Raw genomic sequence first — 14,133 nt, forward strand, 5'->3', positions numbered from 1 at the left:
GATGGGGAGAAGAAGTCCAAGCGCAGGCCATGGGAGAGAGCCTAAGGGAGCTGCGGTTGGCAGAGGGTGTGCTGTAAGAGCTGGTAGTATGACGGGGTTTCAAAGAATAGACAATTTGATGACAGTTTTAATAGAAATAAAGTTTCCCAAATAAGAAAGCTCATAGTCCCTCTTTGATCTACACTGGTTAGACCACAAGCTGGATTTATTTCCACACGCGACATTGACTTCTGGACGTGACACTCTGGCTTTGACAAGCTAGAGTAAATGCAAGCGCACGTGACTTGGATGGCTAGAAGATTTCAGAACTGTGTCTCAAGAATATAGTTCAAATTTGGAGCCACAAATACTGGAAATGAGAAACTGGTGGTGGTCTGTGAGAGCAGCCTCGGGGATTTGAAAGGCTGTCACAGGAGGAGGGATTAAAACACTTCTGGGCAGCCTGAGGTTCGGAAGATGAGAATTGCAGGAAGACTACTGTGCTCTGAAGAGGGAAGACGGCCCTGCAGCACCTCCCTCAGCAGAACAAAAGCCTCACGGGTTTTTGTTGGCCTGTAGAGGTGCCTTCCCAGAGGCCCAGTGGTTCACCAGGGCCCTTAGGATCTGTTCAAGGAGTCAGGAGTCCTTCAAGCCCCATCTCAGAAGTCCTGTCTCCCGAGCTCAGGGCAAAGACTCAGAAGTGGGGACTGACTTGGCCAGAGGCAGTTGGTAAAGACAGATAATTCCCCATTAAGCTATCGGCATTCTTTTATTTTATTATATTTTATTTATTTATTTGTTTGACGGAGGTCACAAGTAGGCATAGAAGCAGGCAGAGAGAGAGGAGGAAGCAGGCTCCCTGCTGAGCAGAGAGCCCAATACAGGGCTTGATCCCAGGACCCTGGGACTATGACCTGAGCTGAAGGCAGAGGCTTTAGCCACTGAGCCCACTAAGGTGTCCCTAAGCTATCAGCGTTCTTATAGGAAGAGCAGACAGATTTCTAGAGACGGTCACCTGACATCCTGTTAATGCATTCCAGATGTATTTTGAACACCTACTACATCCCCAGGCACCATTAAATGCTTCCTGTGGGTCATCTTATTTAATCCTTATAACGAAAGGGTATTATTATCTTTCCCCATCAAGAGGATACTGATGCTTAGAGAGTGGGTAAGTCATTTGCCTGAGCAGGAGCTCAGGAGTGAAAAGTCGAACCCAGAACCTATGTGTTAGCCATTCTGCCACCTGGAGTGGTGACTCATCCTCCCTCCCCTGGGCCCATATCCCTAGCAGTCCCCAGGGGGTGTAGGGTGTGCTTCCCTGGGAGCCCTTCTCCCTTCCAGCCCCCTGAAGCTCTGCCTTCTCCTCCACTGGGAACTCAGAGAGAAAACAGCCCAACTGAAAAATTAGGCCATGCTGGCGAGCACAGTACTTATTTTTTTATGACTAAGATTAAGCTGACAACCATGCAAAACATTGCAAACCTGTGTCGGCTGCAGATTTAATACCTCGCCCAGCCCACACAAATAATTCATGCTTCTGCATCGATGTCCAGAAAAAACAAATCAGCAGAAAGCTGGGCTCCTGTGTGTGTGTGTGTGTGTGTGTGTGTGTGGAACGGCCGCGTTTCCATTGAAGCAGCATGCCGGAAATACCCAAGCTCCAGGATTGCAGATCTAGCATTTTGCAATTTTTTTTTCTCTTAAAAGATTAAAGTGCGTTTTCAAATGATTGAAGGTTGGTGGGAGGTGTAAATGTGGGCACTTGTCACATTAATTCTTCAGATGATTAAGTTCTTTTCCATTTCTTTAAAGCTGTTTGCAGTTGGGTTTGATGTCCTCGTTCTGGGTGAGTGTGTTGTAGCAGTTACCAAGGTGACTTTAGCTGACTTTCAACAATTTATTTTTCCCTCCAGCGTGAGATGTCTCTAGCCCTGTGTGCTGTTGATTCTTCTCTCCCAGCCCCCTGCCCCCACCCCAGTTGCTATTCATCAGCATTTTTGCTTGTGCCAGAGAAGCAGCGATCCTGATCCTCCCGTGGGCCCCACGGGTTCCGAGGCCCCGCCCAGCAGCCAGGCTTCGGCCCCTTTTGGGCACATGGTGGTAGGTCTGTGTGCGGGGCCAGTGGTCGGAGATGGCACGGGGAGGCAACTGTGAGAATCACACCCTGGCTCTTCCCCTTAAACTCACTGTGAGCTCAGTCTTGTCACCTCACCTCTCAGAGCCTCCATTTTCTCATCTGTGAGAGAAGGATTGATCATAGAACATGCTTGGGACTCAGCCAGAGAGTATGTGGGCTCCTTGCTCTGGAGCAGAGTAGAACTCAGAACTCTTCTAAGTTCTGCTCTTGCCTGGGCCCTGAGGGCCCCCACGGAGAGATGATGGTGGGTGTTGTCCTCCTCAGAAGGGAGACGTAGCAGCCGGCATGTGAGGGAAAGAGGTCTAGTCCGAGGTCCCAGGGCTCCCATGCTGGCCTGCCACAAACCGCTTCTGTGGCCTTGGACTCGTTACGGTCTCTATTTTGCAAAAGGAAGAAGTAGACTAAACCACCTCAGAGTTTCCTTGCAGTCTTGAACTTCCATGACTGTCTGGGCCATAGCATTGGTCTCCTTCTCAGGTCTTGTGAAAGGGTTTGTCAAAGGAGAAGCCAGGGCAGTTTCAGAATTCGCTTTGGCAAACCAGAGGAAGAGACTACTTTGTGAAAGAGCCGTTATATCTGGGGCTAGATCCACACAGCTGTGGGAATGGTCCCCATTAGCTCTGGGGCTTTTATAAACCACTGCCTTGGGAGGGCCCTGGGCTGTCCGATGCCACCCACCATCCTTTTGCCTGCTGACCTCACACTCTCCCTCCAGGGAGGTTCTCTGCCTGATGGGGTGCCTCCCTTAGCCACAGGCCCCAGTGCTCAGCCCCCCAGCATGTGAGGGGGTTGGACCTGCCCCTCATTGGCTGGCTGACTGTGGGCCTAGACATCCTAGATGGCTCCTGCCCCTTGAATGATAAATAACTAGAGCTTCTCGTCCAGTATTTTGATGGACATTTGGGGAATTGTTCTGAGATTCACAGCCCAAACCAGGATCCGGCCTTTTGAATAGGATCAGTGGGTAACACTCATTTCCGGCTGAGGCTGATTTGAGAGGCTGTCAGTGGGGGCAGCTGAATTTGAAAGAGCCTATCTTAGATTGCAAAGGGACCCGATGGCCCAGTTGTGGGATGAGCTGTTGGTGGGAAGCAGGACAGGAGGGAGCATGAGGCAGCAGTGACAGCACACTGTGGCCAAGGCCATAGTCGGGAGGAATCTGGTACACGGCTCCTGGGGCCTCAAAACCCAGCAGGATGGTGGCCTGATTCTGCTGCCCAGCCGGGCCCACTAGTCTGACTCCTGAGAGTCTGGTTTCCACCCGCTCCCTGAGGATTGTATCATGTCCTGGTCAGATGGAGGCTGTGTATGTCACCGCAGCTCCTGGCCATTAGCGGGATCGTGCCTGCTCGGAACCTGTGGAAAGTCACAGCCTTTTCAGGGTCAGCTGGAAGGAAGCTCTTGGAGCTGCACCTCCTGCTACTCTAGCACTCAAGCTTTGGGGAACTTGGGAACCAGGGCTCCTGGGCAGGGGGAGAAGGGCTCTATGATGCTCTTGCTGTTGTGCAGGGAAGACCAAGCCACTGTGACATAAGCTTTCATGTAGTGTGTTGGCCAAAGATGAGGCTTTAGCACCCGATCTAACTGCAACCAGATCCTAGCTCCATACTCCCCACAGGGTGACCTGGGCAAGTCACTTAACCTTTCTGATCCCCAATTCCTATCCATAAAAGGGATGTAACAGTAGTACCCACCTCATGGGGCTGTGGAGAGGAGTGGTCCATGAGAAGAGCTTTGCACAGCAGCTGGCGTTCGGCAAGCACACAGCAGACGGTGACTGCTGTTGTCACTGTCCTCCATCACCATCACTGTTGTTATTCAGGAGCTCAGCCTGATAGACTCCCATCTTGCTCCTCCCCATGGTGTTGATCTTGTGCTGAACCTCTTCCTCTGCTTGCCTTGCAGGAGCCGCAAAGACAGCCTGGAAAGCGACAGCTCCACGGCCATCGTTCCCCACGAGCTCATCCGCACACGACAGCTCGAGAGTGTGCATCTGAAATTCAACCAGGAGTCAGGGGCTCTCATTCCCCTCTGCCTAAGGTGAGCCCCACGGCACACAGCTTGTCCTCAGGGAGCCACAGGCCTCTGCTTGCCTTCTCCCCCACACCTGGGTGGAGTCTGCCCCCCACCCCCAGAGGAGAGCCTGTCAGGCAGTTCTGTCTTAGGCCTGTGGGGGGATCCTGTGGACTCGAGCCAGCCTATAGCCCCCACTGAGCTGAGGAACACTTGTGTGTCCAGAGAGGTGACCTTGGTGCCGCTCCCTTAGGAGAGCGGACAAACTCGGATGCCCCCGCCATCCCACAAGGCTGGAGTCGGTCACACTGTGGGGCAGGGCAGCAGCTCTGGTGGGTTGGACTCTTATTTTCTTTACTCGTTGCTTTTCCCGTGCAAAACACTCCATTCTCCAAACTCCACAGCCAGCACAACAGACTCCTGGAGGGACCGAGAAGCCCAGCTGTGTCCTTTCTGCTGCTGGCTGCAGTGCCAGAATCCTAGCCCTGTGGCCAGAATTCCCACTCCGCTTGGGGACGTTGCCCTGGGCCGAGTCTGCTCCGCTGGCTTCTTGCAGAGCCCTTGGGGTTTCCACCCTCACTTTTATAGCAGGGAGGTGACCAGAATAACTCTAAACCCAGATGACAGTGACAAGGAAGAAGGGGGTTGCCCTGGTTAGGTCCCTCCCCATGGTCCTCAGAGCCTGAGGAAGGAGTTTGGATGCTAACCAGCACTGGCCAGGCACCCTGGGCAGCAGGGCAAAGATAGTAAGTGGTCAGAATGAATGGAAGCAGGGAAGGCCCCCCCACCAGGACCCCAGCCATCTCCTCCCCAGCTCCCTCTCTGGCTCAAGCTCAGGACCATTTGACTGGTGAAGGGTTAATCTGAGGCAGCCTGGGAAAGCCAAGGGCAGGCTGGGCTTCCTTTGCTGACGTGCATCTCTGCCTCACAGGTTGTCCCTGCCTGCCCTTCCCCCAGGTGTATTTCCAGACTGGGGATTAACAGTCACTTCTTTTGGCTCCCTCAGAGTGTCCCCATTTGGAGTCAGCCTTTATTACTATTACTATTACTATTATTATTATTACTGCTACTGCTATTATTATTATTTATTTGTCTGTCTTGAGGTGGGCTTGTGGCCTTGGAGCTATCCATTTTGACCTTGTGAGAGAGCCCATGAGCAGGTGGAAGACTGGCGCGGACACAGGGGTTGTGCTGGGAAGGCACTATGCCGTCCTCCCAGGGGCTTGGCGAATTTGTTTAGATGCTACTTCACCGCTGCCCTCAAAACAGAGGGGATATGACCCCACTTTTAGTTGTGAGGGTGACCTTGTGCCCATTGCTAACTGCCCTCTCTGGCCTCAGTTTCCTCACCGGGACACAGGAGGTGTCCTCCGCTCCTCCCACAGGCCCCCTGAATGCTGATCTGATGTCTCTGCTGGCCTTGAGCGCTTCGGAGCAGGGGCAGTAGTGAACTCGGGCGAGGCTTCTCTGGGAAGGTGCTGAAGTGAGCATGTCCAGTTACAGGCCCCTGTTGGTGGGCAGGTGGGCAGGCAGGAGGGCATTTGCCAGACACCCTGTCCCTTGGCCAGGCCTGCTGCTCACAGTCTCTGTGTTCCCACCCCCAGGGGCAGGCTCCTGCATGGACGGCACTTTACATATAAAAGTATCACAGGTGACATGGCCATCACATTCGTTTCCACGGGAGTGGAAGGCGCCTTTGCCACTGAGGAGCACCCTTACGCAGCCCATGGACCCTGGTTACAAGTGAGAAGGCTCATTTTCTTCTCCCTACCTTCTTTCCGTGGGCTCTTCCCGCACCCGCCTCCTCCCTCTCCTCCCTTGGCAGCTCTCGGTGGCTCCCTTCCAGAGGGGCTGGTAGTGGGAAGCCGTGTGGAGTGTGGCTGCTGCTGCCTGTCCCATCGGCTCTAGGAGCACTTCCTGGCCAACCCCCACCCCATCACCCGAGACACCAGGGATAACGGTCTAGGCCCTGGCCATTGGTTTGCCAGGGAAATCCAGATTTGAAAGATGTGAGACTTTCCGCACCCTGGGTGAACCAAAGGCCAGGACACCTGACGGTGAAATGGGAGAGGAGGAAGGATGAAAGCCAGTCTCAAGTGCTCTGTGGAAATCCCACCAGAATTCCTAGAAAATGGGTGTGTGGGCCCGGATTAGGGGATGGGCAGGCCTCAGCAGACAGAGCCTCCCCACTCCCTGCATCTAATGGCTCTCCTATTCCTCCTAATGGCCAGCTTTTCGGCACAGAAACCTGCTGGCTTGTCCAGAACACTTTGTCCTTCCTTGGCTCTTCTGGCTGGAGCACAGCTCCAGAGCTGCTGCCAGGCAGGGTGCTGGGGCCTGAGAGTCATGGGCCTCCTCCCCAGCCCCCACGCTGTCCCAGGGCTCTAACGGGGATTTGGCTGGTCCGGTGTGCTCTCAGACATATTAGGGGAATAACATCCTTTCTTCTTTGTTTGTTGGGGGTATGAGAGGAAAGCACTCTACCTTCTCTCTCTCAGGAGTTATCAAGAAAGGGGATCTGACCCTAATCCAGAAATTGGCTGTGCTTGTTTGTGGTGTGGTGGAGGGGAGGTTATAGTAGAGGGGAAGGGAATTCTGCTGGTTTGTGGGTTTAGCCTAGTGTGGGGGGCCTGTGAAACATACTTACTGGTAATGTGGGCGTGTGTGTGTGTGTGTGTGTGTGTGTGTGTGTGAGAGAGAGAGAGAGAGAGAGAGAGAGAGAGAGAGAGAGCTTGCAGCTGAATTACTCCTCCTTCAGGCCTCTTCCCCCCTCCCCCCCAAAATACTAACCCTTAATTAAAACAAACAGCAAACAAAGGACACCAACCAAACTCCTCAGACTAAGCGAGGTAGAAAGCTAGTGCTTTAGCAATATTGTGTTCCATAAATTATCTTGCCTTTTTCCACTGTTATTACATTGTTTCATAACAAAATTACTTTGAACCATAAAGTTATAAATACATTTTAAAAGTCCCACTTGGTAACATTAGATTTCTGTCCATGTGGGCTTGGTAGTTACTGTAGCAAAAGCTCTGAAGCATAGCATTCGAAACTAGCCCCGCGCAAGTGGAAAAGGCCTCCCCACCCGCCCCAGCCATGTCCCAGGAAGGCCAGGCTGCTTCTGTGGAGGGGAGGAGGGCTGCCTCTTACCTGGGGAGAGCTGGTAAAGAAGGGGGAAGTGGGGACCCAGCGGGAGAATCCAGCATCCCCTGAGAGTAGAGTTCCCAGGTCATCATTCCTAGTAGGTGACTATGCTCACAGGTCTCAGAAGTGTCCTCAGATAGCATGTCCTCAGATACACAGAAATGTGTACTGAAGATTCTGGCCCATGTTCCTGGGAAAATAGGGACCAGGGTCTCCCCAAACTCAAGAAGAAACTCCCCCCTCCCCCATTACATCTTACATCTTCACCTCTGAGCCTGTCCCTGGAGTCTTGCCATCCTTGGAATTCCTTCCTGCCCTGAGGCAGGGGTGGTCACCAACTCCATTCTCAGAAGCCCAGGAGCCCTGGCCCCCAGAAGTCTCGGCAGATGTCACGTTGTCCCTCCATGCCCCCAGAGTTCTGAATCCAACCCCAGTCCCAGAACCCCTTATCCCAGGCCACTGGCGTTGTGCTCCCAGGCCCACTCCTCTCACCCTTGGGCAGCCCCTCGGGCTCCTGAAGCCCTGGGCAGGGCCCCTCCCATGCGCTGTTGCCCAGGGAACCAAAGCGGTGGGAACCAGCCTCAGGCCTCGGCTGTTTCAATAAAGTTGCTGTGCTGGGAGCTGCTTAATCAAAGGCCTGTGTTATGGGCTCATTAGTGTGGTCCACCACGGGCCAGCTCACAGGGGAGCTCCCAGGAAGGCTGGCTGGGGCCCCGCTCCCCCAAGCATGCACCCTCTCTCACTGAGGGGTTTCTCAGGCCCTTTCCAAGGAGCCCTGGGAAACCCTCTGCCTCTGCCCCCATCCAGTCCTCAGCCAACACTCAGAGCAGCCCTCCTCCCTGCCTCCAAAGCACTCAGCACTTTCTGCTTCTGACTGCCAGCCCGCCTTCCCCTTTAGGGTCTTGCCACTGTGGTCAGAGGCAGCTCCCTATAGCTTGTGGGAACCTGGGCTTGTAATTACTTGTGGGCCTCTAAGGCTCCCTCTGGGGCTACTTGTCTCCCAGGAGTCTGCAGGACATCTTGGAGGCCTGGACGTACCAAGGAGGGGCCACTCCACTGGAACAAGGGCCCCGGGCCCCCAGGAGTACCCCAACATGGAGGGGACTGACCTCCCCTCCACCCCCTCAGGAATCTCTTGCTTATACTCCCAGGATCAGGGGTGTCTCCCTGGGCCCTGGGTACCAGGCCTGAGGGGAACAGAGGAGTAGGAAGGAGCTGAATACAGCAGGCCCAAGAACGTGAAGAGCTCCAGACTTATGTTTGCTTGGCTGCTACTTGAACGCTCCCTGTTGATCCCCGCTGAATGGGGAGGGGCTGGGATGACTTTCTTACATCAGCCTCAACGGCTTTGGAAGCCCTCGCTCCCAGCCTTGGCACCTTGTTCTGGCTACCAGCCTGGGCCTGTTATCTCTTGGGGAAAAGGCACGGCAGAGACACCCTGCATGAGAGAAGAGTGACAGAGGAGAGGCTGAGAGAAAACGGCAGAAGGTGAGGGAATCTGGGACCTCACTGGAGGGTGTGGAGTGGCCCCACTCCACACCCACCTTCTCTTGGTGCTGCTCCTCCCTTCCCCCCTTCTCTCCAGCCCCAGGGAAACCCAGGCCCCAGCACACAGAAAGGCAGGGCGGGCTGCAACCCCAGGGCAAGCTCAGTGGACACTCCCTGCTTCCTGGAGGAGCTGGAGAGGCAGGAATCCTGCTCTAATTCTATAGGCTTCGCAGTTTCCGGAGGTCAACACCTTGACTCCATCTGCCCTCCCATCTGCTATTTTCATCCTCGTGGAGATGGTAAAGCCTGCCAGCCAACTCCGGAGCTTTACACGATGGTCTTCAGCTCCTGGGGGAGGCCTGCCAGCGTCCTCTCTTGCACACCTTCCCCCAGCATTCCACATCCCAGTAGCTTTAACAAGCCTCTCTCCCTTGAGTCTGTCAACACTGAGCTGTTAGTCTTCTGAGCAGGAGCCCGGCCCAGAGCTGAGTCGTTCCTCCATCCCCAGCCTGGGTTGATCTGAAGTGGGAGAAATCGGCCCCAGAGGTCACGTGAGGGTCACATCGCCCGAATATGAGACTATTTTTCTAAGCTCTGTAATGCTTTCTCAGCTGTGTGGTGTCTGACAGCTCGCCCAGGTGGCGCCCTCCACCCCCAGCCTTTCCCCACCCAGCCCCGATGGGAGGCTTCGGGCTCGGAGAAGATGCCCAGCTGCTGTCCTGAGTGGACTCACCACTCCAGGCCAAGTTTCGGAATCACTTCTGGGCTCTCGTCCTAGCCCAGTGGCTGACTCACCACTGTCCTCTGGACACGTCCCCGCCTTCTCCTGTCCCCGTCCACCCATTTGGATGTTGTGTGCAAGACACTTGGCAGTCCCAGGCCCAGGCCCTGAGCGGTTCCTCTTCAGTGCTCTCCTGCTTCTCCTTCCACTGGGGAAGCTGGCCACAACCTGTTCTCCCTGGAGACCTTTGCTTAGGCTGTCATGGGACCTCATTGTCCGAGGGTACCCCTAGTTAGGGTTTAAAAGCCCCCGCTGTGTCTGGGGAGAAGACTGTGATGGCCCACTGTGCCCTCGCCAGCCACAGCCAGCAACCAGAGCAGGAGGAGTCTGAGCCTGCTTCTAGCCACCAAAGCTGACTTCTCACCATCCACCAAGAACAGGAAATGAGCATGTGCCACACACACCTCTGTCCCCAAGCCTGGGGTGGGGGGTTGGTCTCCAAACTGTTTTCTGGCTTTCGTCTGGCCATTTGGAGTCGGGGGGGGGGGGTGGTGGGACACAGATCCAGACTGCATCCTTGTCCTGCCTCCTCCTTGGCCATCATGGGCACTGAGCAGCTCCTTGGAAGGCCCTACCTTGTAAACAACACATTTCCGCCTCTGAAAGAAGGAAGGAGAAGGAAAAGGAAAGGCAGACTTGTCGGGAAGCAAGAACAACATGTCAACACGAAGAGCAAACAGGGCCCTGGACAAAGTGTGGATTGTCGTATGGAGGGAAGGAGTAGGCATTGTCAGTGCTGTTTACAGACTCAGAAATAGCACCAACCACAGATGCTGGAATCAGATCTGCAGCAGCTGGGCTCCTGCCCACTGCACAGCAGGGCCTGCCCAGGGCAGGCACCACTAAAGATCACTTTTTGGGTTCCTTCTGGAACTTGCTGGGGCCTGGGGAATTGGGAGCTTGTTGCCAACACTCCCTCATCACCAATCAACCAGGCTGTTCCTGAGACACCGGGTATGAGCACCTTGGAGAAGGCTCCTGGTCTGATTCCAAGCCTTCTCTCTGACCAAGAGTAGAGGTTGGGGGTGGAGAGCAGAGGTCCATTGTACCCCTGCTTGGCCAAGTAGATGATGGCAAAGCTGCTGCCCCCAACTCAGCCCCGTTGGTTACGCCTGTGCCCAAACCCACTCCCACTGTGTGAGCCTGAGTATTCCCCATCCCATGATCTGCTGGGTGCCTCAGAAATGCAGATGACTTAGCCTTGCCAGGGTATTCCCATTCGGAAGGTCTGGATGGCATCTCCATAGTGTCAGAAGCTTCCCAGCGGAGTTTGCTGCTCACAGGAGAGCCTCCTCCCTCCAAGGACTGTTTGTGCACAAACAGAAGTGTTTTATGCCCAACTCTTGGTAAATGCAGACATTACTGAGTGCTTTTGTCATTTTCCGTATTATTACTGTTATTTCTATTGCTGTTTTCTGGGCTGGAGTAACTGTTGCCTTATGTATGCATCCACTAAGCTCGCCCGGAAATTTGTCTCACTCTTCCCACTGGGACACCATCTTTGGGCATGGTTTGCCTTCCTTTCCAACTGGCCAGCTTGGTTTTTGAGCAGCTGGGCGTCTGTGGTGCTCAGGGTTCCAGCGCTCTTAAGCTGAGAGGCATTGTTTGTCTTGAGGAGTTGGGTGGCTGGTTGGAGTTGGGATGACTGGTCTTCCAGGCCATTGGTAGAAGCCAAAGTCACCTTCACCACCCTCATCAGAGGAGAGAGAAGAGTTAGCCCTGAGTATACAAGGCTTCTAGAATTGGGGCGTTTACCCCAAACCCCAGGAAAATCCTCTGCCGCAGTGAGGTCAGATCACTGTTTTAAAGTCCAGGAGCCTTGTCTCCTCACACCACCTGCCGTCTGAAAAATGGAAGTGATAGCTACCTCCTCGGCAGGTCCGCCGGGAGGGCTCAGTGAAATGGTGCGGCTCGAGCCCTTAGCCCAGTGCCCAGCGCATGGGGGAGGCTCCTGCTGCTTCTGTTGGAAGTAGCGTCACCATTACTACTGGCATCGTAGCCATCCTGTTATTATTTGTGGCAGAGCCAGGCAGCCCCCTGGGGACCCAGTGAGCTTCCAGTGCCTCAAGCCCCAGACTGCCCCGGCTTTTCCCACAGTTGCATCACAACGGCGCGTCTGTTGCGCGAGAGAGCGCCCAGGAGCTGCCCCGTCACAGTTGTCTATCTCCAGTGTCCTGTTGATAAGATCTGTTAACATTCTCAGCTCCAGGTCTGAAATACACAAAGAACAGGGCCTGTTTGTTCAATCCAAGCTTCTAAGGTTTAACTCCCAAAGGAAATTAAATTAGATGCCTGGAGCTATGACAGTCTGGCGTGTTTCTTTGCAGGGAATGTCACCCTTAATATCATGCAGATATTGTGTATAATTTTCTCTGTTTAATTCTTTTAAAATAATGTGAAGTTTCCAGCGGGAACCAGCAAGTCACCAAAAGTGAAAATTGAGGAGCAACCAGGGTTTGTCCCCTTTCCTGGTCTTGCCATCCCCTCCCCCAGCTGAGGATAAAACAAGTCCACACACAGATGGTACGCACTGGTGGCAGTTCTGCTCACAGCCATAAGGCATAAGGCACCCTCTCTCTACCTAGTGCAGACCTCCTTTGGAGGAACTGGCTTGGGACTGAGCTCTGCCTTGGTGGGGTCACCTTGCCTCTTGCTGGAAAACAGCGCTCAGGGGTCTCATGGGGTGGTCATGGTCCCTGTGAACCCCCCCCTCCACCTCAGTCCCAGCGCTCCAGTCCCAGGCCTATTTACCTTCCTGGCAGAAAGTTCCTCCCTCCAAATTATTTGTGGGTTAGAAATCAGCGCGGCCTGGCCCAGACTGGAGCCATTGTCATATCATTGGGTTTTAGGTATGCTTGTGTTTGTGCTAGCATTTGCAGAGATGGCAACAAGCCCCGGAAATGCCAAAAATATGAATGTGACTTTTGTACTGCTCCAGCAGACTGGTGATAACTGGTAGGGAAACGGGACTGTGGGGGGTTGGAGGGGGATCCCTGGGGTAAGAGGAGGAGCCAGGGCTCTGGCAGTGGAAGACTGGGGTGTGATGGGGCAAGAGTCACTGGAGTCCGGAAGAAGGGTCACCCAGTGCCACTTTGGGGCACTTGGAGGAAGAATGGGGGTGGGAGGGGCCACCTCAGGTTGGCATTCCCTGGACTGACTTTGCCTGTCTAAATCTTGTCTCTGTCCTCACTGAAGGCCTGAGCTCCTGAAATAGAAAAAAAAAAAAAAAAAAAAAAAAACTGTGGTGAGATGGGGGCCAGTAGTCAGAGTTATTTTGCTGCTGACTTGCAGCAAAATAGCTCTGGGCTTGCAGCCTGGGAAGGAGACGTCCTTTGGCTCCCTGTCAACCAAGAGAGGGTACGTGTCCAGGTAGAGCATGGACGGCTTTCATGCCTGTGTCCCTGGGGGCCCCACCCAGGGCCGGGCCCAGCCAAGGTGCCTGGGGAGTGCTCCGGAATTGGGTAGATCAGGGCAGATGAGCGGAAGAGTGAATAAAGGCATCAGGGCTGTGGGGAGAAGAGACCTGGAGGTGGAAGCTACATGCGAGGTGCTACTTTAGAGTCTAGATAGGACTGGGATATGGTCTTATCTCAGTTCCTCACAAGCCGTGTGACACTGGGCACATTATACAACCTGTCTGCACCTCAGTTTCCTCATCTGGAAGGAGACTAAAGGAGACAAGATACATGAGCGCTCAGGTTGGCTCACTCAGGCTTCTTATTCGTTGCTCCCACCTCCACCCCTTCGACTTCCTTCTGAGTCCTCCACCCTGTGTGGTCCCCAGCAACCCCACTTGTTGCTCTTCTGCTCTCCCAGGCCATTCCACTTCCTCTCCCAAGCTGGCTATATTCCAGATATATGTAGACTCCACTTACGAGAGTGGACAACTCCCAGGGGAAACCTAAGGAGTATTTTCTGGATCCTTCTAGAGGGTTTTCCCTCAGAGGAGTCACTCACCTTGGTCTTCACCCCATTCTCCATCTTCCTCTGTGCCTCACCCAGGGTAGTCAAAGTTTGGTGGAGGAGGCAAAGCAGAGGCAGCTGGGGCCATAGCCTCGGGCTCTGGAAGGGTCTGGTGCCGAGGCCAGGAGGCCCCGTGGGCCAGCACAGGGAGAAGAGTGGAGGGAAGGGTCGGATTGGGAAGAGGAGAGACATCCTCAGCCTGGGTCCGGTGTGGTGCAGGCCTGGTGTGAGCTTGGCCTGACTCTGCAGAGCCAGCCTGAGCAGAGGAGCCAGCTGGGAAGATGGCCCATCAGGTTGAGGAAGGCCTGTGAGGGTGGGGCTTGTGCTCACTGAACAGTGGGGTCAGGCCATCCCGGGCCTCAAAGCAGGAAGTGACAAGGCGTCAGACTAGAACAGCGAAGTGGGACAACTGAGAGGTGACCTGGAGAAGAGGTTTCTCAAAGGAAGTTGTGAAGAACTCAGTGGCTGAATGGGGTCAGCAGGACAGGGGTTTGGGAGCTTCCGGCTTGAGAAACTGTGGAGACTACAGATGGAAACGGGACCTGAGAGCCCCTTTTCTGCTGTAAAATGAGAGAGAGTGGTGCACAGTCTCCAAATTCTCCAGCTCAGACATTCTTGGATGTAC

At 54.2% G+C, this 14,133-nt stretch overlaps 1 protein-coding gene and 1 long non-coding RNA gene across 3 annotated transcripts in view; one reads left to right on the top strand and one right to left on the bottom strand.

Moving 5' to 3' along the window:
- The window catches only part of SUFU (SUFU negative regulator of hedgehog signaling), a 111,850-nt gene that overhangs the window by 91,691 nt on the left and 6,026 nt on the right, over positions 1-14,133 (top strand). For both annotated transcript variants that reach the window (XM_032313866.1, XM_032313867.1), the window contains exons 9-10: positions 4,025-4,159; positions 5,737-5,875. In XM_032313866.1, coding sequence (XP_032169757.1) covers positions 4,025-4,159; positions 5,737-5,875 — 274 coding nt within the window. The remainder of the gene's footprint in view (positions 1-4,024; positions 4,160-5,736; positions 5,876-14,133) is intronic.
- Positions 900-13,565, bottom strand: LOC116573657. The gene is made up of 3 exons (XR_004278914.1): positions 13,503-13,565; positions 3,814-11,756; positions 900-3,475 (listed from the first exon to the last, which is right to left on the bottom strand). It is a non-coding gene; the product is annotated as an uncharacterized LOC116573657 (long non-coding RNA).

The sequence above is a fragment of the Mustela erminea genome, chromosome 14 (genome assembly GCF_009829155.1).
Source record: "Mustela erminea isolate mMusErm1 chromosome 14, mMusErm1.Pri, whole genome shotgun sequence".
NCBI lineage: Eukaryota > Metazoa > Chordata > Mammalia > Carnivora > Mustelidae > Mustela > Mustela erminea.